General features: G+C 41.8%; 1 protein-coding gene across 2 annotated transcripts in view; it reads left to right on the forward strand.

The window, feature by feature from the left end:
* The first annotated feature begins 232 nt into the window (after positions 1-232).
* The window catches only part of trappc9 (trafficking protein particle complex subunit 9), a 319927-nt gene continuing 293100 nt past the window's right edge, over positions 233-27059 (forward strand). Inside the window, exons 1-8 of one of the 2 annotated variants that reach the window (XM_083981671.1) lie at positions 233-304; positions 2079-2674; positions 6178-6323; positions 7641-7766; positions 9056-9082; positions 10262-10383; positions 12257-12382; positions 15196-15412. In XM_083981671.1, the coding sequence (XP_083837797.1) occupies positions 2091-2674; positions 6178-6323; positions 7641-7766; positions 9056-9082; positions 10262-10383; positions 12257-12382; positions 15196-15412 (1348 nt within the window). In that variant the 5' untranslated portion in view covers positions 233-304; positions 2079-2090. The remainder of the gene's footprint in view (positions 305-2078; positions 2675-6177; positions 6324-7640; positions 7767-9055; positions 9083-10261; positions 10384-12256; positions 12383-15195; positions 15413-27059) is intronic. The other variant, XM_083981672.1, reaches the window with a different exon arrangement.

Raw genomic sequence — 27059 nt, forward strand, 5'->3', positions numbered from 1 at the left:
AGCTCCTTTATATTTACTCAACCGCAGTACCTCTGTGCTCCTTGAGGTGGCGCTGTAGCACGTTAGACCTTTCACTTTGCCGCAGAAGAAAAAGATAGCGGAAATATACATCCTGGTTTCAAAATAAAAGCCCAAAACAACATTACAGCTCACCGTCTACGCTGCGGTTGGGGGTAAATGTGCTATTATCTAGAATTATTTTATTTTGAAAAACGGTCACGGGAAGTTTTGCTGTTGAGTCGGCGACGATACTAAACATTAGTCCAAGGAAGGAAGCTGAGAAATTTGACAGGCTACTGACAAGGTAAGCCGAGTAAAATAGTGTTTTTATTGCAATGGTGTCAGAGACAGTTGATATGTGCATCAGAAACCGGTGTGTTCCGGTCAGCGACGTCACTGTGTGACTGACAGGAGCAGCAAATACACAGGTTAGTTAGCAGAGTTAAGCTAGCTGGCACAAGTGTTTGGAGATGATAATAGCTCAACGTTCACTATTTCAACTGGTATAAAAATAGATCAGTACAAGCCAAAGAATCCAGTGCCTGTTTAGGAATTTATAACATTTTCATTGTATCGGACCACTGTAATAATCTCTCCATCTGCCACTTTTAGCCGACACAGCCTGGTGTTTGTGTAGCCCGCACTGCTGTGAGGTAACACACTACACTTTGTTAGAAACAGCGCGTTTGGACTGAATAGGAATCACACTGGTCCGTTTGTCCATGCTGTGAATATGAGAGACTCTAAGCTGCACTTTTTCATTCAAACATTAGAAGTTGTTTTATTTACACGGAAGCTACTTGGGTAAGGTGAATCCCTGCAGTGTGTGGAGCACAGGTGCATTCAGAGGACCTTCTACAACATACATAGTTAACGTTAAGTTCAACTCCTTTTGGTTAATCTGTATTGTATATATGAAGTTGGCATAAATGTACAGTTGTTATGCATCCTTAACTCTTAGATTTAGATATAGACCAACATGGACACAATTGTTGGTACCCTTCTGTTAAAGGGGGGAAAACCCACAATTGTCATCGAAAAACTTGAAATTGACAAAAGTAATAATAAATGAAAGATTTGTGAAAATGAACTAATGAAAATCAGACATTGCTTTTAAATAGTTTTTCAACAGATCTATGTTTCACAGTAGGTGCTGTGTTCTTTTCTTTGTATGCTTCATTTTTGCATCCTGCATTCAAGACAGCCTGTGCACCTGGCACAGCTGACCTGGAGTCAGCAGACAGAAGTCACATTTAAAGTTACAGAAAACACCTGACTGCAGTGAAGATTAAGGGTACCATCACTTTTGTCCAGGCCAGTTTCATTAGTTTGTTTTTTAAAAATAATTCTGTTGAACCACAGTTCAAAAGCAATGTCTGATTTTCAATAGTTAATTTCCATCTATCACTACTTTTTTTTCAGTTTCTGGTTATTTCAGTGACAATTGTGGATTTTTCTTTCTTTAATGGAAGTGTGCCAAAATTTATGTCCACGTCTGTATGGCTCCAGTCCACTCCAACTCAGTGGAAGTGAATTGGAAGAATCTGTGGTGCTCACAGCTTTGATCCTGGTTATTTTAGAGATATGAAAGAAACATAAAAGTGGTTGAATAATCAGTTGCAGATATGCATCTGAAGCCATGCAAAAACCAGTACGAAAAGTCATTGTATATCTATAAAGGGAGTAAATCTTTGGAATAATCTTGACTATGAATTAAAAAACTGAGTAAACAACATTATTGATAACTATAGGGCAGTATCATGACACGTTGTAAAAACTGGAAGTCTAGCTTGTCTGTTCTTAGCCTTCTGTTTTGTTTTGCAAATATAAGTGATAATATTAATTCTGTCCTATTTGCTCTTTATCTTCATCTTGTAAATGCATATCTTGATGTACAAAGGGTAGGCACAATAACCTACAGTATGGCTTCAGCCTACACCTTTTGCTCCATGTTTTACTGACCAATCCATTTTGTCTGTTGTTTTTAATCGACCACCAAACTCAACATATGTGAGACTTGACAAAACAACACAAATGATCAGCTTTGATACATTTGCTTGTCTTTCTGTCCCATGAAGCCACATGTGAAGATGAGCGTCCCAGACTACATGCAGAGCGCCGAGGACCACCAGACGGTGCTGGTGGTGGTCCAGCCCGTCGGCATAGTACCCGAGGACCAGTTCTTCAAGATCTACAAACGCATCGCCAGCGTGAGCCAGGTGAGCATCAGGGACTCCCAGCGCCTCCTCTACATCCGCTACCGCCACCACTACCTGCCCGAGAACAACGAGTGGGGGGACTTCCAGACGCACCGCAAGGTGGTGGGCCTGGTCTCCATCACCACCTGCGCCACGGCCAAAGAGTGGCCTCAGACCGCCGAGCGCTTCCACGGCCAGAAGGAGGTGTACAGCTCCACGCTCTACGACTCGCGGCTGCTGGTGTTCGGGCTGCAGGGAGACATCGCCGAGCAGCAGCGCACCGACGTGGCCTTCTACCCCGACTTCGACGACTGCTCCGACGTGGAGAAGAGAGTGGAGGACTTTGTGGAGTCCATATTCATCGTCCTGGAGTCCAAGAGGCTGGACCGGGCCACGGACAAGTCTGGAGACAAGATCCCTCTGCTGTGCGTTCCCTTCGAGAAGAAGGACTTTGTGGGTTTGGACACAGACAGCAGGTGAGTTCACACACCTCAGCATGTAGAGGCTTCAATCTTGAGTTTGTCAATGTGATAATTTGCGTTATTATTTCAAAACGTGTTTGTTTCCATGTCAAGTTGCTTGTTACATGTTAAAGAACTTCTCTTCTCAAAAATCTGTCTTTTGATTTTTGCTGCTTTCATTTCTGTTTGTTTACCTTTGGTTTATTTGTCTTTCTTCTTCTTCTTTTTTTTTCTCTCATACTGTCCTGTGAGTTTATTGTTGGGTGTGAAAAGGTGAGACGGTAGCTCCGTAAGTCTAGTCCAACCCACCCCGGCCCCATAAGCTTTAGCTCTGCCCCGTCAGAAACAGCTACACCTCGGGGCTGTTGTGCATTTGCTCGTGACTCCGAGCCAAACTCATCACTCCTCCAGATGTTTCTAGCACAAATTGATCTCAAACATCCTGACACTGACAGCAAATTATTCTCATGCAGAGCATACATTAGAAACTAAAACAAAAAACCCAGTTAAGCAAGAGTCAAGACTCATCACAAACCAACCACCTGTCTGTAAAACCTACAGTTCAGTGCAGTAGTAGCACTCACATACTGTGACAACTGTTACAGTTAAGAAAGCACTAGTGTTTTCCATTCTGACTTCTGAGTACTTCTGGAGTGAATGCAGAAGACAGTTAAAGGACCATACCTGTGTTTTTCTTCATACAGCAAATATAATCTTGAAGGGATATTTCAACATTTTGGCTGATTGGCCCATTGCCATAATCCCTGTAGTCTTAGTAGTAGGTTCATTACCTTTAATTGTCAGTGCAAGCTGTTTTTAGATTGGCGGGGCAGAGATGTGAGCTCTACGTGGCGTGTGGTATTTTCGCCTTTCCCTCATCAATCTCATCAAATACACAACCCAACAACTCCAAAACGCTCTCGTGGACAAGTTGTGACCTGCACATTCACCACGCTATGAGATAATAATGGAACATTATGAGACAGAGTTGTTTTCAAGGCAAATGCGTGGCTGGAACTACATCCCAGACATAGCTGCTGGGCAGAGTGACTTCAGAAGTGCAAGTAGTTCTAAATATGCTATTTGCTTCATGTGTTTAATGTTACATAATTATGTGTTATTATCTCATAGCGTGGCGAATGTGCAGGTCACAACTTGTCCACCAGAGTGTTTTGGAGTTGTTGGATTGTGTATTTAGTTTGATGAGTAAAACGTGGAAATACCGCGAGCCTCGGTTGCGTTCGCTGAGCAGCTCACGTCTCTGCCCCGCCGATCTAAAAACAGCTTGCACCGACAACTAAAGGTAACGAACCTACTCTTAAGACTATAGGGATTATGGCAATAGGTGAATTTGCCAAAATGTTGAAATATCCCTTTAATGCAACCAAGCATATCTTAGTAACTTGCAAAGAGCCACTGGTTTCAGAATCGACCTGGGTACTGTAAGTAGTTTATTCATGTATCTGACTGTCTCTCTGTCTCTCTGTCCATCCACCTTGTTTTCTGTTTTTCTGTCACTCTTTCTACCACACACTGTTTGGATTTATATTCTGTGTGTTTAAATGCTGATGGAGGCCACAGGTTAATGTTACCACATATAGGCTCTGAGCCTCTCTTCTGATTGGCTGACTGTTTTCTGAGTAATCCAATACAAATACAGCAGATCTGAGGTAAACACTCACTCACAAAAAAAACCCCTGAAGCGCTGGATGGTGGATCCATGTGGTCTGGGTTCAGGACGTGGCTGAGAGCGGTAACTTCACAGTTGTGACACCACAAAGTTACAGAGGTCCTGATGGCTTGATTTAAAGGGATAGTAGCATTTTTTAAAAGTGGGGTTGTATGATCTACAAATAGCCCCTAAGTACTTTAATTGCAGTAGAAGACTCTCTGCACTCCTCCCGTTAGCAACGCCAGCCCATAGCCCTGCCCAGAGATTTACAACATACAGTGTTGTGAACAGACCCAAAGAAACGGCCTATTTTCGCGGCCTAAAAGAGGTTTTACCTGGAAAAAAAAAATACACAGTTCCATTGTTCGCTATAATATTTTTTTTTCCAGCCCCTCAAAGTGCAGGAAAAACGCAGTTTTTATTTGGAGCTAACCAACTGCTGATCGGCGGGCGCTAACCCTGGGCGGTGACCTAACGTGAGGAGTGCAGAGAGTCTTCTACTGCAATTAAAGTACTTAGGGGCTATTTGTAGATCCCACTTTAAAAAAATGCTACTATCCCTTTAACGCTCAGTCTGTGAGCACAAGCTGTGTTCATTTCTCTGTGGACTGAAATTTGATACTCTAATAGTAATAATAAAAACCCAGACCTGGTCCAAAGACCAAAAACATGGACCTTTAATAGTAAATTTGATGTATTTCGTTTCTTGTAATTGTAGGAATTACAAACGTACATTTTTCAATTTGATATCCATATACAGTATTACATTATTAACCGAAACTGGTGGCCATCATCACGATTAAAAAAACAAAAAACAAAACACACACACACACGACATGCTTTAGAAATGCAGAGCCTTATTGCAATTGTGATTTAAAAGTTGAAAACAGTGATGTTTGTGGAATAATTTGATAATGGATGTAAAGTGCTGAAACAGAAAACACTGCTATGGTCCTTTAAAGGAGGAGCTGATAGTTTGGACTCAGTGAATCCAGTTTGGCTCAGTCCACGCTGCTGAGGTCTGTCCCTGCTTCAGAAGAGTTTGGTTTGGGAGGGGGCAGTCTGGGATTCATGAGAGCAAACATTATGAACTAACTGTGCACCCACTCATAAAAACACAAATTTGAAAAAGAAACAACACCCATGTCCAAAGATCCGGTTTGCTTCCTGTGGTTAATCTTCCATCGGCAACAATTTTCCTCTCAGATTTATTCAATTAGAACATTTTCATTGTTATTCCGAAGAAACCAAGCATTATTGAGTGTTTTTAAACCGCTAGATGTGTGATATAAATGTTCCTGTAGATTTCCATATCCCCATGTGTAGATAATAATAATAACACATCAAAGGAAACTTTGTCAATGGCTGTGTTTGAGCTCCAGCACCTACTACCCTGTTGTTTTTCTCCTCTTGACCTTCCCAGTCTGTTGGGAAGCACATGTCTTGCACAATGGTCATATTTCCCCCTCAAAACAGTTCCTTTTCTCTGTGTCTCCTGTGAAGCTACTCCTTCCTCGGTACCTGTGTTATTGTGCAAGACTGGAGGGTCGTAGTAGGCCAGCTCATCCTCGTTGTGTTGCTCTCCTTTGCTTTGTGCTGTCCCTCCCCACGCCTCCTGTGTACAGCAGCTGACCGATAAGATTCACTCCAGCCTCCTCCCTCTGGCTCCCTGCTGACATAAGAAATGACAGAAGAGCTCTTTTCATAAGCAGAGAAAGAGAATGAAAAAAAAATCTACTTACCATCCAAATCCATATATGTTATTCAGGAATGTGAGCGTGGTTATTCATCCTGCTGTTGTCTGACACATTCCCTCTCTTTCTTTCTCCCTGCTGCTTTTCCTCAGGCACTATAAGAAGCGTTGCCAGGGACGGATGAGGAAGCATGTGGGGGACCTGTGTCTCCAGGCGGGCATGCTGCAGGACGCCCTGGTCCACTACCACATGGCTGTGGAGCTGCTCAGAGGGGTTAATGACTTCCTCTGGCTGGGTGGTAAGTCTCAGGGATGGCAGCTTATTACTGCAAGGCCAGAGCGCGTGTGTGTGTGTGTTTGTTTGCTGATGTTTAATATTGTACGATGTCCCATGAAGCCAACTGCTGTTTTCTAGATTTATATCAACTTGAGTCTCACTGATGCTGGACTTTCTGAGACTAATACCAAAATTGACATTTGAGTTTTTTCTTACATGATCACAAATTGATCCTTGGTATTGTGTTGTTAGAAAAAATAAGGCCTTAATTGTTGTTAAAATGTCTTTTTAATGGTGCGTTCCAGTTGTACCCGTTACAATTTTAATGTGGAACACCGCTTGAAGTTGGATCTCCAACTCGGAAAGTTGGACAAGTCCCAGCAGCCCCGGCATAAGAATTCATGATGGCTGCTAGTCATGTAACAGTGGTTAACACTCACAGTGGTTTTACTCTTTATTTTATTTCTCTTGTTATTGTCTCATATTAAAGTCAGCCATGTGCACTATTCAATTCCTATCCAGGGACATTTTCCAACACTGTTTGTGTGTTATGAAAATAGTCATGCTAACAATGACTAGCAGTGGCTAATGGCTTTTTACATGTTTTTGTCTGTTTGTACGGCTTTTTAAGAATTTAAAATTCTATGATTTTATGATGTTCTTAACATGATTTTTATTCATTACTGCAGGTTTTCCTTTTTATTCTATTATGATATTAAGCTCGGATCGCCTTTTATGACGTCTTGGCATGTAGCAGCATTGCACAAGCACTGACCAGACTGATTTTATGTCTTTTGTGTCCTGTATGTTGTGAGTGGATGATGTAATTGATAAGAAATGTTTTTATATGCAACCGAGAGGCACTATGGGCCCAAAACAAATTTCCCCTCCGGGACAAATAAAGCTACCTTACCTTACCTTAGAAACGGTATGGATTGCTACCATTGGAATCTAACATCTACAAGTATGAAATCGTTCCATTGTCTCTTAATTGTATTAGTCATTTAAGTTATTAGTCACTAATAACAGTATGAAAGTATTATGATACGGTAACTCTACATTTGCAAGTTTAAAAACAAAGCAGACAAGGTGGTGTGGCAATTAAACAAATGAAGTCCTGGCACAAGGCTCAGACAATATAACAGGAATATAACAACATAGACACAACAACAAAGACAGAAAAGTACAGAAGAATATAAATACAAATGAGTTGAGAGAAAAGACACAGCAGGAGAAAAGATTCACGCAGTTCAAACATCAGGATTGCTGCAGGACCTTCAGAAGCTCTTGCTAGATCTACAAAACAAATCTATAATTTGTGTGTTATTTCTGTTTGCAGCTGCGTTGGAGGGTTTGTGCTCGGCGTCGGTCATATTCCACTACCCCGGAGGCACAGCGGGGAAGGCCGCGGGACGGAAGCCCAGCATCTCCCAGCCGGCAGACGCAGGGAAACGCCACAGACCAGGTGAGAACGTCGCCCCGTGGTCAGACTGATGGAGTCCGACAGAGGTCTGGTCAGGAAAACAGCTGAGTGACACCGTCATGGCCGACTTTCGACCCCGAGAGTTGCTGTATTTCACTCGGCTGAGCTGCTTCCTGCGTGTGTGTCAGCTTCCTGAACTGCTGAGGCTTCTCTTATTTACCCTGATGACTTTAACACAGTTTAATCTGTCCACTCTGATATTAACATTCTCATAACAAGGTGTTATATTAAAGGGATAGTTCAACATTTTGGCGAATTGGCCCATTGCCATAATCCATATAGTTAGGAGTAGGTTTGTTTCCTTTAATTGTCGGTGCAAGCTATTTTTAGAACGGCGGAGCAGAGCCGTGACACTACGGAGACTCTTGGGATTTCTTGGTTTCCCTCATCAAACTCATCAAATACACAATCCAACAACTCTAAAACGCTCTGGTGGACAAGTTGTGACCTGCACATTCACCACGCTATGAGATAATAACACAACGTTACTAGACAGAGTTGTTTTAGAGGGAAATGCAGAGACTGCTTGCAGAAAAACTGCACCTGACGGGAATACGCATCACCGGTTTTGGATGAATTTACCTCTAAAACAACTCTGTCTTGTAACGTTGTGTTATTATCTCATAGCGTGGTGAATCTGTGCAGGTCACAACTTGTCCACCAGAGCGTTTTGGAGTTGTTGGATTGTGATGAGTTTGATGAGGGAAACCAAGAAAACCCATGAGCCTCCGTAGCGTAGCTCTGAGGAGCTTATGGCTCTGCTCCGCCATTCTAAAAACAGCTTGCACTGACGAATCAAGAAATGAACGGGTAACAAACCTACTCTAGGGATTATGGCAATGGGCCAATTTGCCAAAATGTTGAACTATCCCTTTAACACAGCCTGTGTATATCTTCACTCAATCAATATCATCACATGCATGTTTGAGTATTAAGCAATGATGAAGTGCTTTTACAATGTCTGGATCTGAGGCCTGAATAATTTAAATATTTTGATAAATTCAACCAATGACTTTTTAATTTTTTAATTTGATTTTACATTTTATAAACTTCCAGATTACAGTATATATTTACTTTTTGAATCTTTATCATCTATATAATCTATATAATCTTCCATGTGTAAACTGCATGCTCGGAGCTTCTCATTGCTCAGTGTGTGTGTGAGTGTATTTGATGGGTGGCCAGTGGCAGCGGCCTTTGCGCAGACTAACACTGCTAACACTGCGCCTTGCGTCATGGAGTGAATCTGCATTCTCTCTCTGTGTCTGTAGGGGCTCAGGAGGTTCTCATTGACCCAGGTACGGTATCTCTAACCAACGTAGCTGTCGTAGATTAAAAAAAAACAAAAAAAAACCTTTCCCGTCTGCTTGTGGTCGCATCAGCCTTGTGTTTTTCAGCGTCGCTCTTCCACCCCCACTCCCACCGCATCATCCCAATGTTTTATCCTATGCTTTTATTTTGAAAATCACCTGACATTTTTTTTTCTCCCCCCTCTGTATGACAGGTAGCGCTCTCCTGTGTTGATTTACAGTCGCCATTTTTTAAACTAATGTACCTGATCTTTCTCACAGCCATGTTTTTGATCAGTATCACATGATGGCATTTATTGTTTTATTTATCAAGCCTCCACCATTCAAGAACTCATGTCTTTCTTTTGATTGAAAACCACTTAACCTAATATCATATAATATAATATAATATAATAATATAATATATATGTTTCTCCCTCTTTGAAGACAAGTTTACACAGCACCAGCAGGTGGCATCTAATACCAGTGGTGCATACTTTGATTTCCCACTTGATGAATGCTCACTGTTGCATAAATAAATCACATAGTTCAGTTATATTCTATCACTTCATTGTCTCTACTTCATCTGCCTCTGTGCAGATATTGTTTATTGTTTCTCTTTTTCCTCATGTTGTATATGTGCAGTTTGGCTGAGAAACAGAAACAGTGCAGCGCCGCGTCTCATTATTCACACGTTTGTAGTTGTGACAGCCCCACAGTGTTGCTGGGCACAGCCCTGTTGCTAGGTGACGCACACCCGATTGGTATTTGTATTCTAATCAGATTTGGCCGAGAGATGCACCTTGCAATGCTGCTTTCAAAACATTTCTGGTGCAAGTGTGACTTTCCCCGGGACACAGCTGGGGTCAGTCTGATCACATCTCAAAGGCCTCACAATATTCAGGCTATCACTTTTTACTGCTGTAATGGAAACTGGTGGCAGAATACATACAGTTTACTTGAACATTAGCCGGTCATAATTTTCTGTTGTATTTGAACCCATTGTATCCATGTCTCATTTAAGGTATGTATCACTATGCATGCGGTGGTGGTAGCCAGGGAGACGTCTCTAGAGTGTTTCAGGTTCCCCTCCTTCCTGTCCTTTCATTTCCATTTGTGTTGGATCAGGCAGATGGGATGTTTCCTTTCCCCCACAACTAATCACATCCCATCATCTTTTGAGCGTAGGTGCCCTCACAGCCAACGGCATCAGTGCAGACACCAGCACTGAGATTGGACGAGCCAAGAACTGCCTGAGTCCCGAGGACATCATCGAGAAGTACAAAGAGGCCATCTCCTACTACGGAAAGGTACAGACACACAGCACACAACTGTTCAGTCAAGATGTCAACCAGCATCATCATTCAGTCAGATCTCACTGTTTCTATAACACTTGTTGTTTTGTTAGTTTGTTAAAGGGATAGTTCAACATTTTGGCAAATTGGCCCATTGCCATAATCCCTACAATTTTCCTGGAAAACAACTCTGTCTCGTAATGTTCCTTTATTACAGTATGTCATAGCGTGCATTTTGGTGTTGTTGGATTGTGTATTTGATGAGTTTGATGAGGGAAACAAAGAAATCCCATTAGCCTCCGTAGTGTAGCTCTGAGCAGCTCACGGCTCTGCTCCACCGTTCTAAAAATGGCTTGCACTGACAATTAAAGGTAACAAACCTACTCCTAAAACTATAGGGATTATGGCAATGGGCCAATTTGCCAAAATGTTGAACAAGCCCTTTAAACTTGTTTTGAAAATCTGTTGATGATTAAGTTTACTAAATTGTGGAGTAAACATTGTAAATTTATATTTTACATAGTCACAAAGTGTCACCATGGTCAAGTGTCAATCAGTAATAATAAAAAAGAAAGATTGATTAATTCATCCATATTATGCCACTTACTCGGGTTTAGGTCCAATTATTTCATTCAACTTTATAATAAGGTGTTACTGTTATATACGGCTTTAAATAGTGAAAAAAAAACATACAGTATATTACCAAATAATTAAAATAATTATCTCGTCTCAGTTGTACTGTCAGGCTCTGGCTGCTGTTACTGTGAGTCCAGTTTTAAATTACTTAATCATCTGTAGTCTGTCTGTTCAAGAAAATCCTTTTCATGGATCAATAGTATATCACATGTCTTATCCTTTAAAATCCCCACCCTTGACCTGAGATGATGAACGTATAGAATAAACATATGGAAGTGTTATTATGCTGAGGTTGCTGTGATATGAAGCCATCACTTCACGCAGCCATGTGTCCATCTTGTAATGTTTATTCCAGTCACCAGGGGGCAGTGTTTAATCTGGTTTGACGGCATTCGAAGGCAGCGACAACACTTGTGTGTGAACAGCATCACACCTGTCCGTCCTCACAGCAACTGTTCCTGAGTCAACACCACATGTGGAAAAGACTCCCAAAACAAGCATGAGAGCCATGTGACCTCTGAAAATAAAACCTCACCAGTCAGGGATGAAAATCTGTTGAAAAGCCGACAAATGACTAAGTGTTCTGTATCCGTTCCTCTCTCCAGACTACTGTACTTGAACAAAGTCACGAAGAATAGCGTTAAAGTATCCTTATTGCTTAGGGAAAGCTGAATGGGCTCATTATGCCACCAGACTATTCAGAAGCAATCCTCAGCTTTATCTTCATTATTATAATTGCCTTCTTGCACTGACCTCCCTCAGCCCTTTTACCTGTAACTAGTTCATTCAGAATTAAATTACATCTCAACACACACCCATTCAGATGTTAATTGAATTTTAATAAGGAAACAATGAAAGTGGAAGTGGAAGGAAGTTGAAGGATGGTGAGATTAAAAAAAAATAAATGGTGTGAAGCCTCAGTCGCACTAACTCAGGTTCTCGACGGAAGTGCGAGTGGAGGTGGGAATTCCAGAAGGAAGAGCAGTGACGGTGGGATCGGAGTGATCAGAGCGATCCGGCTCGTCTGTCACTCCAGTATCTGCAGTGACTGATGAGGGTGGTCTACGTTAATGAAAGAACACTCCCTCTGGTAATGAGGTGGGTTGTGGAAGTCAAGGTGCAGCTCATTGACTAATTACCCTCCTCCTCCTCCTCCTCCTCCTCCTCCTCCTCCTCCTCCTCCTCCTCCTCCTCCCCCTCCTCCTCCTCCCCCTCCTCCTCCTCCTCCCCCTGCTCCTGTTATCTCCCTCAGTATAAGAACGCAGGCGTGATCGAGCTGGAGGCCTGTGTGAAAGCGGTCCGGGTCCTGGCCATTCAGAAGCGAGCCAGGGAGGCGTCCGAGTTCCTGCAGAACGCCGTCTACATCAACCTGGGACAGGTACGCGCTCTGATCAGGAAATCAAAGCTTCTCCGCGCCACGCGGGAGGAGCGAGGTTTGATTGAACGAGGGTATCTGACCATCAGCAGAAAGGGAACACTGACACACAACTCACCTGGATGCAGAGCGCAGATTTTGCCCTTTTAAAGTGCTTTAAGTCTTGTTTATTTATGTGACCTATGTAGCCGATTTAATTCTACAGAAGAGGATTAGGGCCACTGTGGGAAAAAAAAGTGACTTTAATCTTGGAATTCTGACTTTTTTTCTCTGAATTCTGACTTAAACTCAAAATTCTGACTTTAATCTCAGAATTCTGACTTTAAAGGTGTACAGAAAAGAAAATTGAATTTGAGCCCACTCTGGATCATAAAATTTATGTAATAACTCATCTGTCAGACGATGTAGGCCAAACTTTGTGCAAAATTCTATTTTTGAGTAAATCCGAGATGAAAGTGTCTATTTTTTTTTTCGCATTGGATAATGCAGGCGCATGGATTATACGTCAACCTGTACGATTCACCAGCCACTGATATTGGATCCGTAATCCGTCATTCAAACGTCTGAGACACACACACGGAGCTCGGGCTCGCCCCAAGCTTTGAATATCCCGCCCGCTCGATAACGACCAATCAAATTTGTTTTCCTTACTCGGGTAAACTCGTGTTGCAGCTCGTGACAACTCGGCGCGACAAACAGGACAAACGGCCATTTCTGTACACCTTTAAAGCTATAGTGCGTAACTTCTACGTGTCTGTAAATATCCGTTTCACCCAAGCCACTACAAGAGGAGATGATACAACGCTGATTAAGCCGTTCGGCTCCTCTAGCGCCTCGCGGTATTTTTAAGTATTTGTTCTTTTTGTATTTACTGTCTTGGAGCAATATTCCCGCGCTGGAGGACAGGAAACGACCGAAACGACGCGTTTTACTCGGTTTTACCCTACAGTCTATGGTTTTACCTGACAACGAGAAGGGAGGAGGGAGGAGAGCGCTCTGCTGCTAGAAGCAACACGGCCTGGTGTTAGCCACATCGTTAGCCTAATGAGCAGTAAGTTACAAGGTGTGTAGCCCGTGTTGCTGTGTGTAACTTACTGCGGGGAGTCTGTGTGCTGTGACGAGCAGTGTGCGGTGAGTCGCGAGTGTTATAGTCCGTGAACCGTGGTCCATGACCAGCAGCATGTGGTGTGTTGCGAGTACACACACAGTGCATTACCGGCACCATGGAGAGCTACAGGGGTAGCGGTGGGGAGGGTTACACTGGGCGATAGGTGCCGGCCGTATCGTTGTAATAACGCAGAAATCCTTTAGGGGGCGACAGAAGTTACGCACTATAGCTTTAAACTCAAAATTCAGACTTTTTTCTTTCTCAGAATTCTGAGATTAAAGTCAGAATTTTGAGTTTAAAGTCAGAATTCTGAGATTAATGGTGCGTTCAAGACGACTCGGAAGTCGGAAAAAAACGAGCTCCGAGTTGTAAAAAATGAATTGAACGGCGTGGAACTCAAAAATGACAGGTCGGAAACTCGGGTATCATTTCAGAGCTCCGACTTTCCGACTTGACGTCACGACAACATCAAAACATGGCGGCCTTCGTCTTACACGGTTAGAATTTAAAGTTATTTGTTGAGGTTTTAATGCATGTTTTTTGTGTATTATTGCAGTATATGAAATACGTTTATATTAAGCTGTGATTGCTGTATTGTGTGAAACTGTGGTTCTTGTATGTAACGGAAATAACGTTTAACAGTTATCTAGGCTATAACGTTAGTGCACTCATCTGCAGCGTCTCCTCTCCTCTTCATTTGCCTCCAAAATAAACATCATTTACTGCTGCATATATTTTTCCTATTCAGCAACGAGCCACAATATGTCAAACTTCCTTCGGGTATCCATGTTTTTTCTCTTCCGAGGTCCTACAGCGTGAACGCAATGATGTCGGAAGTCGGAAATTTCCGAGTTGGGAATTCTGACCTCCAAGTTGTTATGAACGCAGCATAATGTCAGAATTTTGAGTTTACACTCGGAAATTCTGAGAAAAAGTCAGAACTCACCCCTAATCCTCTAACGTAGAATCCCTCAGGCCTTGCTGTAAAAAAATGAAAGCTGTTTTCCCTGATTACAAATCTTACTAGAATTTGATGGGAATCACTTTTCTCGCCGGTGATGTTTGCAAATATCCAATGAATCATTAAATCCATTGGGGGATAGCGTTTGAAAATGAAGTATCCAGTGTACAGTATATTCACCAGTTTAATAATATTCTAATTGGTGCCTGAAGGCCTGATGGGAGTTTCTTTTTGTTAGTGTGTTTATTGGTAATCTTTCATGTGCTTTGCAGGATGTTACACCGAAGGCATGGGCAAATAATGATACGCCTCCACACGTGTTAGAATATATCTGAAATACTGTAACTTCACATCATATATGGTATACATTTATGCAGATGCCACGACGCCGGTATATAAGTTATTACAAGAAGAACTTCTACATAAGATCTTTTTATGCCTGAAATTGTTTTGTTTTAAAGTCCATTTACCTATTTATTAAGTTGCATTTACTGCTCTGCCCTCACTGATAAATCCAGAATATAATGCAAACTTCAAACATAAAAGTATTGGACACACAATGCTCTGCTACACTGAAACACGATTCTCATTGAGGTGCACTGGAGGTTTTGGAGTTTCCATATCACACTGTGTGTAGCAGGATTAGTGTCACAACATCACATACAAACTTTGACTGTGGAAACGGCATCAAACCTCCATTTTCTTTCACTGCTGGTGATGATTTCAATGCTGTTTCCATGACCACAGCTGTCTGAGGAGGAGAAGATCCAGCGCTACAGCATCCTGTCCGAGCTCTACGAACTCATCGGCTTCCACCGCAAGTCTGCGTTCTTCAAGCGCGTGGCAGCGATGCAGTGTGTGGCCCCCACCATCCCCGAGCCCGGCTGGAGGGCCTGCTACAAGCTGCTGCTGGAGACGCTGCCCGGCTACAGCCTGTCTCTGGACCCCAAGGACTTCAGCAAAGGTAGGCTAGGACATCGAGCTAGTTTTTTGATGTCAGTCAGTCAATCAATCAATCAATCAATCAATCAATCAATCAATCAATCAATCAATCAATCAATCAATCAATCAATCAATCAATCAATCAATCAATCAATCAATCAATCAATCAATCAGACTTAATTTATAGAGCACTTTTCACACAAAAGATATGTAGCATAAAGTGCTTTACACCATAAAAGCAGACAAAACAAAGCAAAAATAAAACCCAAAGTCACGCAGATACACGCGTGCGCACACACACACACAGACACACACTCAGTTATAAAGCTTAAAAGAAGGCGACTGAAGCGCTATCTTACTCTACAATTTGCCGTGAGGAAACACCAGGGACTGGATAAAACCAAATAATTAAATGAAATGATAAAAAAGAACTAAAATTATACCATAAATATGCTAAGACTAAAAAGATTAAAAGTAAAAATGAATATAAAATAAAATAAAATAATAATAAAAAATTAAATAAACAGTAAAAATCGATAAATGCAATAAAAGGATAGGAAAACCAATAAAATAATGAAACCTATAAGTAAAATCTAATCAAAAGCCAAGCTAAAAAGGTGTGTTTTAACTTTGCTCTTAAAAATGTCCACATTCGCAGCTGCTCTCAGGTCTTCAGGAAGCTGTTCCACAGTCGTGGGCCGTAATGACAAAAGGCTGCTTCACCATGAGTTTTGGTTCTGACTTTAGGTATTAATAAAAGGTCTCTATCTGAAGACCTGAGAGTTCTGGATGGCTCATAAATTAAAAGAAAATCTGACAGATAAGAAGGACTAAAAAGTTCATTTTCAAAGTTATTTTCATGTCACGTGAGAGAATTATTCCAAAGATGTTCTCCAAACTGTTCATATTCATATGAAACAGTATTTTCCAGGGCTGCAACTCAGATTTTCATTATTGATTATGGTTTTATGGATCGCGAGCTGAGCTAATCATATTTACATTTGAGAAGCTGGAACCAGAGAGTATTGGAGATTTCTGCTTGAACAAGGAAACGATTGAGGTTTACTGTCGACCAAACCAGGAATTAATCATCTAATTAATTGAGGTCTGATCTGTTTAAGTCTGCCCTGTAAACACATTTGGACAGTTGAGAGAAAACAAACCCCAGCACTCGTATCAGACTCACTGTGCAGCTGCAGCAGTGTAACAGCAGCTTTATCAGGATCAAAAGTGAACACGAGCATAATACACATTTCCTTCCAGCATGTGTCACTGTGTAATACATCCACTGGATGGTTGAATATTTTCAAAGTGAGATTTACATACATATAGAGGGAAAGACAGAAAATCAAGTGGCAATGATACAAGGTGCATACCTTATACATGCAGGTTCATATCAATAAAGTAGAATCTGATGCAGGTCAGCAGTCTTCTCCATGATAGTGGAACCAGACTAATGCTGCGTTCCAGACAAGTCGGAATGCAGATCTTTCCCACCTCCTACTTGAAAATGTGCAATCGAACGCCACCTAGAGAAAAAAATCAACCCCGACACAACAATCTGCACACATGCAGAACTACACCGTCAACAGTAAAACATCAACTAAAATGCATTTAAAGGTCCAGTGTGTAAAATGAGGGAAAAACAATGACGTCTAGCATTCAGATTCTATTATTTATCTATTAGATAATTCTATTGTTTCTTTATGAATGTGAAATTCTTGAAATGTGCTCTCTGGATTTTCCATTCCGTACAAACATGGCGGCGCAAGATGGTGACACCACCAGAGTAGACGCCGCATCGAACGCTGGGGCGCGAGAAATGCGGCCGCCATCTTGAAGCGGCCGTTCTACTCGGTCGAGCAGCAGAAGTAACAGGATGCAGACAGAGCACTGTGCAGCATATTATTTCTGTTCTAATCAGCAGACCATCGAAAACAGCTGGCTCTGGGGATTACTTTTCACAACATTACTATTGGTTGTTTTTTGTGAATCGAATATTTATTTATTTATTCTCTCTCCTTCTCTCCCTCCCTCTCTCTCTGACCTGATATGAATTGATTCTCTGGTTTAAACCTATAATCTCTTGTTTATGACAGATAAGACTACACGAATAGCAACACACATAGTAACATGTATGTGATAATCCATCGATCCAGTGATTGATTATGAAGGCTTTGTTGAAAACAAATGGGAGGAGGCTCAGCAACACAGCAGAGAAGAGACCAGACAGGCAGATGTGCTAAATGATAACATTTATAAATCGATAAAAGTCATATTTTGATCAACATTATGTTTCAAATTAATTATTTCACTCGTACGCCGTGTAATATGATTAAACGCACTGACACTTAATTGCACCGACCAAACAGATACACTGAGTGGAGTGGACGACTGGTCCAAGATGGCGGCCCCACCGCTCGTCAGCGCCAATAGGCTGTAGCGTTCGATGCGGCGTCTACTCTTTATGTCTATGGGTGATACGCTCTAAAGCAAGACCTTTGCTATATGTAGACATAAAAGAAGAATTATAAGGCTATGAAAACCAAACATATTTTATTTTATAGCGATTATACACTTATACAAATATATTTTTTTATTAAAAACTTAAGTTTGTATGCCTTATGTGAAGTACTTTGAATGCAAAATGTGTTCCAGTCCGCCATGTTTTTGGTTATTCTGGCATGTTGTGCCTTTTGCTGCAGGCTACAATAAGTGCAACATGTTTCTTTTTTTATGCCACAATTCTTTTTTTTTTTTCTTCTGTTTTCTTTTCAGTTTAAAAATTTGAATTGTAAATATTTTCACAGGTCAGTGATTTCAATGAACTGTGGAATTTTTAGTTATTCTCAGTCATCTTTGGGTCATGTTGGCTTTGTTCAGACAGTCACAGTGAGCACGTGACAGGACAGTCAGGCCCACCTGCTCAAACTCAAACTCAGGTCGCTGCTGTTAGGACCAATCAGTATCACAATCATGGTTTAGGTCTGGCTATTGTGTGCCGATCAAGATCCAAACATCACATTGAACAGAGGCAATAAAGAAGAACAGACTTTACCTCTACAGATGGAATGGAGGGATTACTGTCATCCTATCATACTTTGATTTCTTTTTTTCAAGGGTCACAAGTCACAAAGAATTTTTGTCTGTCAGTGAAAAGGCGTAAACCCCATCTTTTTCAGAGAGTGAAAGCAGCTGGTGTCGGTGGAATAAACACACATTTAAAAGATAAACAAGATGAATAGCGCGGCTTCGCTCCACCTCCAGCTCTTGCTTTTTCTTTTCAAGAGTGCTCCTTCAGGGCGTTCTGCATTCAAGCCACCACTTTGCTCAGAAAGAGGCCCGGCTGAAACCTGACCCCGGGGCTTTTGTAGACTCTTCGGCGAGGTCCTCGTGATAAGCCTCTCAGTTCCACAGACTCTTGACCCCGGCTCGTCGCAGCCACTCAATGACAAGCGTTGGCAACACAAAAGACGGCGCTCGCAGCGAGCAGAGAAGCTCAGGGACAGCCATATGTTATTCAGGGGACATTGTGAGACGTGGTGGGGATTCTCTCTGATATGCTGTTAATCTCTGGCCCCGGTTACTTTAGAAACGAGCTGCAGGCACTTTGAAGAATGCTGTTAGTCTTAGAAAATGTTTTTAGATGCATCACACAGGTAGTTCTTATGATCCGATCTAACACACCAAGAAGCAGCTATTTGTTAAAGGGATAGTTCAATTGCCATAATCCCTATAGTCATAGCAGGAGGTTTGTTACCTTTAATTGTCGGTGCAAGCTGTTTTTAGAACGGCGGAGCAGAGCCGTGAGCTGCTCAGAGCTACGCTATGGAGGCTAATAGGTTTCTTGGTTTCCCTCATCAAACTCATCAAATACACAATCCAACAACCAAGAAATCCCATGAGCCTCCGTAGCGTAGCTCTGAGCAGCTCACGGCTCTGCTCCGCCATTCTAGAAATAGCTTGCACCGACAATTAAAGGTAACAAACTAGGGATGGGAACGACATGGGATTTGGAAAATTGATTGTCGAGGCCCATGTGTCGACTTTTTGTCGAATTGTCTGCCCTTTTTAAAAAAAAAAAATTTTTAAGTATATTTTTTGGCTTTTTTGCCTTTATTTGATAGCACATAGTGAGATAGACAGGAAAGGAGGAGGCAGAGAGAGGGGGAATGACGTGCAGGAAAGGGCTGCCCGATGCGGGATTCGAACCGGGGCCGCCTGCTTTGAGGACTGTAGCCTCTACATGGGGCGGCCGCTTTGTTGATTTTTTGTCGATTTGTTGACAAAAAGTCCCATCCCTATAACAAACCTACTGCTATGACTATAGGGATTATGGCAATGGGCCAATTTGCCACAATGTTGAATTATCCCTTTAATACTATAACTTTCCTACTATACAAAAGGTAAAGAAAGCTACTCAGATAATAATCCTATGATGTAATCAGGGTTATAATCATTACCATTGTTATCAGGGTTATAACAGTGTAACATTTAAAGCAGAAGCTCTGTGTTACAAACCGGAGTTGTGGAGTTACATGTTGGCATCAGGCTGAAAATGAAAGACACAAGCAAGTTGCATTATGGGTAGTGGACCATCCTGAGTTTTTGGGAGGTGATCCACACTGGGAGTAAGAATTCTGTATCTTCTTTGTTTTCTTAGTTTCTCTCCATCCCTCCAACTTCATGCAACTGCAATACTACGCAGGACTAACCCTTTTATAACAGCGCATTTACTTTCTCAAACAAGACACACACAGATCCACAGGCATAACGGTGCGTTCATATCGACTTCCGCCACCAAGAGATGACTTTAAATTTGCAATTTAATGTCATTTGTACTGTGGGAAACGCTGCATTCTGATGGTTTATTGTTGAATCTGAAGCAAAATATTAGGAAATTAGAGGAAACGATCGACTCTATGCATTTCATTTTTAAAGTAAAAGTAGTTTTACTCAAGTGTAATTTCTTTACCACACTTCATTAAAGGGATAGTTCACCCTAGAATGATATTTCGCTCATTATCTACTCACCCTCATGTTGACTAAGGGCTGGAAGAAGTTTCGGAGCCCACCGTCCCTTCTCTGAGTTACAGGGGGTCTTAGCGTAGCAGTGCATTTCAATGCCATGGTAGCAAAGGGACACCAGAGCTCTTCGTAAAAAAAACACACACAAAAAAACATCCAAATACCTCCATGATGCTCGTATGTAATGTCCGTCTTGTGCTGAAGCCCCAAATTGCGGAATTGTCCCGAAAAAAATTAAATAAGTCCACATTCCAAGCATGTTTGTAGCATTAGCTCCCAGTGTTGTTGTCCGGTCTTCCGCTGTCAGCGCGCATGCGCGATGTTCGCACTGAGACTCGAGTCGGTCTCAGTGCTCTCGTGTGCTCTTGCGCATGCGCGCTGGCAGCGGAAGACCGGACAACAACACTGGGAGCTAATGCTACAAACATGCTTGGAATGTGGACTTATTTAATTTTTTTCGGGACAATTCCGCAATTTGGGGCTTCAGCACAAGACGGACATTACATACGAGCATCATGGAGGTATTTGGATGTTTTTTTGTGTGTGTTTTTTTTACGAAGAGCTCTGGTGTCCCTTTGCTACCATGGCATTGAAATGCACTGCTACGCTAAGACCCCCTGTAACTCAGAGAAGGGACGGTGGGCTCCGAAACTTCTTCCAGCCCTTAGTCAACATGAGGGTGAGTAGATAATGAGCGAAATATCATTCTAGGGTGAACTATCCCTTTAACTATTAAACCCTCTCTGCTGTATGAAAATCTAAACAGCAGCTGTGTGATCTAAAGTGAGAAAAGTTGAAGTTTATTTAAATACAGACAAAGGGAGAACAAAAAGCAGAAATAACACTGAACATTTGTGTTGTATTACTGAGGGCAAAACAGAAGTGAACTGACATAATGAGATATGATTTGAGATATCCATTTATTATATCATTAAGTTCACTTTCTGTGTGAGCATCTAACTCCTATTATAATAACTAACCAAAAGAGCCAGACTTTCCTCCCCAGTGCTCAGATTTATATCACACAGGGTCATTTTACGGCATCCAAAAGTGGAACTCTTTGTGTGGACAGAGTAGCTAATTTATGAATCATCATTTGGTAAAATATCACACAATTATGTAAATTGAGGTTCCAGTTATATTGAATAAAACATGTGCCACCGTGGTCCAGAAATACTTAACATCCTCCTCCAGTGCATTGGAGTCACACTTCATTATCTGCAAATGAGTGTGAGGTACAGTTACAACTAGGAGCGTCTCCTGGGAGTTAAATATAATCTATGAATGAATTATGAATTTATGGTTGATCATTTGATGATTAAAAGTTTGAACCAGTGTATCGGTACCAGTTATAATCGGCCCGTTATTGTTCAAAAATCGTAAAATGACGTTGTTTTCCCCCTCTCATTGATTCATTAACTAATTTGCATCTTTTTCCGTTCCAGAGAAAGTAGCTAAAACACCCAAATAAACAATTGTAATTCTTCAGTTGGCATAGGATGACAGGACACAGGACATTCTCCATCCATCCTTTTCCTGATCTCACTCATTAGGGCTTCATGCACGACACATCACTCTCTGTCTTTTGGGGACGGTGTAGCAATGAGTTTGTGCAGTGAATTAATGAGCGTGTATGGAGAATCAAAACTTTGAACTCACATTGTGGACATGATACGTGAATGTCATGATATGTGGATCAGTGTTTGTAGCCGGTTTAGGGGTTGAGTGTCACAGCACCATGGACGGCACAGTTTTTTGTGTGTATTGAGTCTGTGCGTGTGTATAGGTGCTGCACGAACAGAAGAAGAAAGCGTCACTTAGTTTAATCTCGTAAATGAAATTTGAAAGAGAGAAGTCAGAATGGTAACTCTGTCTGGTAACGTTCTGTTCTCTCTGATATGCTGTTAATCTTTGGCCCCGGTTACTTTAGAAACGAGCTGCAGGCACTTTGAAGAATGCTGTTAGTCTTAGAAGATGTTTTTAGATGCATCACACAGGTAGTTCTTATGATCCGATCTAACACACCAAGAAGCAGCTATTTATTAAAGGGATAGTTCAAAATTTTGGCAAATTGACCCATTGCCATAATCCCTATAGTCATAGCAGGAGGTTCGTTAACTTTAATTGTCGGTGCAAGCCGTTTTTAGAAGGGCGGAGCAAAGTCAAAGTCAAAGAAAATTTATTGCCATGTCAACCAGTGACAAGGAATTTGTCTTGGTTTGCTCTCCAGTACATACAACACGACCCCACATGAAAAACACATGCGGGGGACGGAATAAATTACAAAATACAATACAATTTACAAATGACAGGGAACAGTACCCAGCGACATCATGTACACAGTATGGTGCAAAGTGCAATAGTGCAAGTCAATGTGAGTTCATGAGTCTAATAGCTTGGAGATAGGTGCTGTCTCTGAAGCGTGATGTTTTACTTTTAATGCTTCTGTATCTCCTGCCTGATGGGAGGAGATTAAAGAGATGATGTGCCGGATGAGAGTGGTCTGCTATGATCTTGTTAGCCTTTCTGATGAGTCTGGTTGAGTAAAGTGATGTGAGTGTAGGCAGGTTACTACAGCCGATGGTTCTAGAGGCTCGACGCACTACTTTCTCCAGCCGCGCCTTGTCCTGTGAGGTTGTGTGACCATACCAGACAAGCATTGAGAAAGTAAGTATGCTCTCTATGGTAGACCTGTAGATATGGGTCATGGCTGGTCGGCTGACCCTGAATTTTTTGAGCTGCCGCAGGAAGTAGAGTTGCTGATGGCACTTACTAATTACGAGACTGGTGTTGAGCTCCCATGATAGGGATTGATGGATGGTAGTTCCAAGGAACTTAAAAGAGGTTACCCGCTCAACCACCTCTCCATTGATAAGGAGGGGAAGAAGAGGGGTGGCCCTCTTTCTGAAGTCAACAACCAACTCTTTAGTTTTTGAGCTGCTCAGAGTTATGGTACGGAGGCTCATGGGATTTCTTGGTTTCCCTCATCAAACTCATCAAATACACAATCCAACAACTCCAAAACGCTCTGGTGGACAAGTTGTGACCTGCACATTCACCACACTATGAGATAATAACACAACGTTGCGTGACAGAGATGTTGCAGGTAAATTCATGCATTCAGTCTGCATTTGCCTCTAAAACAACTCTGTCTGGTAACGTTCCATTATTATCTCATAGTGTGGTGAATTTTTGGAGTTGTTGGATTGTGTATTTGATGAGGGAAACCAAGAAATCCCATTAGCCTCCGTAGTATAGCTCTGAGCAGCTCACGACTCTGCTCCGCCGTTCTAAAAATAGCTTGCACCGACAAATAAAGGCAACAAACCTACTGCTATGACTATAGGGATTATGGCAATGGGCCAATTTGCCAAAATGTTGAACTATCCCTTTAGGTTAGCTGGTTGCTAGTTATAAAGAGCAATAAAGAGGTCCGAAGTTATCAATGCTTTTGCACCCTTCCCCTCATCAGGACATACACTGACTTTTTTTGCTTTAAAAAGAATCCCTATATGGGCAGAGATCTCAACCCCCCCAATGTTTAACCCAAATTTACACCCTTGCGCCTAATAAAATATGGTTCTGAAATGCAGGAAGTTATCAGTATTAAAAAAAGTGATGGTGCATCACTAACACTGTGTATTCCACAGCTTTCTTTTCTGCTCTCTCAGTCACCGTTCCAGACCTTGGTCACAAACAGACGAGGACACTTAATATCTGAATATCTTCAATATAAAAGTATTATAAAATTACTCTCACAAGTGGATGACTGTTCGGTGAACCATGTAAGCCTGAATAACAGGTCTTAACTATAGATAAAAAGAAAAAAGGAAAAAAAAAAAAGGCAAGTGCTCTTGAATCCACCTCCCCGGCTATCTACCTCCAGTCCCCTGAAGAGCCGATGGGAGAGCAGGGAATGATGGCTGTAAGTCTTTTGGCAGACGGGATCAGGTGGGAGTTTATCAAGCAATAAGCTGGCGAGTCAAGTTCAAGTGCGAAAAAGAAAATGGGGATCACTGGTGCATTCCAATAAGGCTGCTTTGCCCCGAGATACAGTTGAACAAATGGCTTTTTAAGTGGCTCACAGGCCCTTTTTTTTTCTTCACTACTCCCCCTCTCTTCACCACAAATGGGAACAGACTCATTTTCTGTCTCTTTTCTCTCCCTCACACAGGCCTCTGTTCTCCACCGTTGTGACAGAGATGTGGGGAGTTTCTTTCTTTTTTTTCTTCTTTCTGCGATAATTTACATGTTTATTCTGGAGGAGAATAATAACGGCGGTGTCATCATCCCGCACAGTAGCAGATTCCCTCGGCTTCATCAGAGGCGGTCTGAAGGTACGGTGGCTTTTGAGTCGACTCGGTGCGACTGCTAGGCCGCGGCACGGCGCTCATTATCTCGGCGGTGTGTTAATTGGATTGCCAGACCACCTCCACAGCTCAGCTCTGAAAATACCACCAAATGAAGCCGTTTCTCTTCTTCTTCGTCTTCGTCTTCCTGTTTCCAGCCAGAGTGGCATCCACCGAAAAAACCCAGAGTGTCCTTTTGGATTACTGTCCTCCAGATAAGCGCTAGTTTTGGCAGACAGGTGGGAGTCTGCTATTTTTAGACTGCTTAGTGGGTGCAGTTTCACGACAGGGAAAAAAAAAAAAAAAGCTTATGAAGGAATTGCATTTAGAGTTTGTTCAGATGGCAGAAAAGAAGTCAGGGTGAATAATCGCCACAGTGCAGAAAAGTGCTGATAAGTGAAAAGCATCGTGGGCATGCTTTGACGTTATTGGAAGTGTTTAAAGGGATAGTTCACCCAAAATTGAAATTTCGGCATAGCAGTGCATGTCCATATAACGGTTGCAAATGGATACCAACTGTCTTCGTAACAAAAAGACACACCAAAAAACATCCAAATACCTCCATGCTGCTCATATGTAATGTCCGTCTTGTATTGAAGCCCTGAAATGTGAAATTGTCCCGAAAAAAAAATTAAATAAGTCTATATTTCAAACTTGTTTGTAGCGGAAGCTCCTCTTCCCGGTTCGTCAAATTTGGACGAACCAGGGTCTGTCCTCTTCCCAGTTCGTCCAAATTTGACAAACCGGGAAGAAAACAAGCTTGAAATATAGACTTATTAAAATTTTTTCGGGACAATTTCGCATTTCGGGGCTTCAATACAAGATGGACATTACATACGAGCAGCATGGAGGTATTTGGTTGTTTTTTGGTGTGTCTTTTTGTTACGAAGACAGTTGGTTGCAACCGTTATATGGACATGCACTGCTACGCCGAGACCCCCTGTAACTCAGAGAAGCCACGGAGGACTCTGAAACTTCTCCCAGCCCTTAGTCCACATGAGGGGGAGGAGATAATGAGTGAAATTTCAAATTTGGGGTGAACTATCCTTTTAAGCTGAGGAAACGTCCCAGTGTTTATCAAATATCCTTCCTCCCTGTGGCCCTCCAGGCCTCCCCGCCACTTCTCCCTCTAAGTTTTATTTTTTTCTTTCCCACTCGGTGAGTCAACAGTGGACAGCTCGGAGTGGAGCGGGGCATCTCGTAGTGGGGGCTGAGGGTCTTATGTAACATTTTGGTGTCAGTCTGGAATGCTATTAAGACGTCTGGTGGAACTCTGCAAAGCAAACAGCGCCACAACCCTCTGCAGTGGGGGGGGGGGGGGGGGGGCACTTCAATTTTAAGAGACAGCTCCAAATGAAAACACTTGAGTTTGATCTGATTATGTCTGGCCTTTTGTGTGAGAAACACTTCTTATGAAGCTTTGTCACACACTCGTTGCACACACAGGTACCGTGTAGGTGTGTTTACAGAACATCTGTGTCGAATTTAGGGCTTTAGAAGTGAAATGAATATCATAATATCAACAGGAGTATTCTTCCAACATGACGGTGTGCAAACTCAGGCATCACATCGTGCTGATTAAGGGGATTTCATTTTAGTTCCGCGTCATCAGTGGTTTTGTGTTTTTATTTATGATATCAGACAGAATTCCTCATGTGTAAAACACACCCCTCAGTGTTCTCAGTAAATTGGATTTGGATTTAGATTTCCTTTATTGTCATTGTCACATGTACAACGAAAATGAAAATGCCAAACCAGACGGTCCAACAATAAAGAAAAAGAAACAGACAATTATGATGATCATGTTGATTCAGTCCAGTCACAGCTGTATTTACTTTAATATCAGAGATATTTAGTATTTTGTAAAACTGCAGCAAATTCAGTTGAGTTTAAAGAACATTTGTCACTGGGGACAAACATAAAAACACATAAAGATACAAAAGGAAGCAAACAACCATGACAAGACAAACTACAAACTTTTTAAAACAAAAAAAAAGAAAGACGATGAGAGTGACGTGAAAAAACATCACGAAAAAATCACAAAAAACAGTACAGTGAAATAAATAAACAAACCTATGTAAAAAAAACAAAACAGTAATTGTAACTGTGACGTCTTACACAGGCTGACATGAGAACCAGTTCATGATGGTTATTCATTAAAGTGAAATGAAGAGTGGTCTCCATTTCACTAAATAGTGACTCTCTTTGAATTTTCAAGGTTAGCTGTCATGCTCAACTGCAAAATCAGTTCATCCAACATTATTCATTTTATATGCACACATATTTTGGTAA

The sequence above is a fragment of the Trachurus trachurus genome, assembly GCF_905171665.1.
Source record: "Trachurus trachurus genome assembly, chromosome: 11".
Taxonomy (NCBI): domain Eukaryota; kingdom Metazoa; phylum Chordata; class Actinopteri; order Carangiformes; family Carangidae; genus Trachurus; species Trachurus trachurus.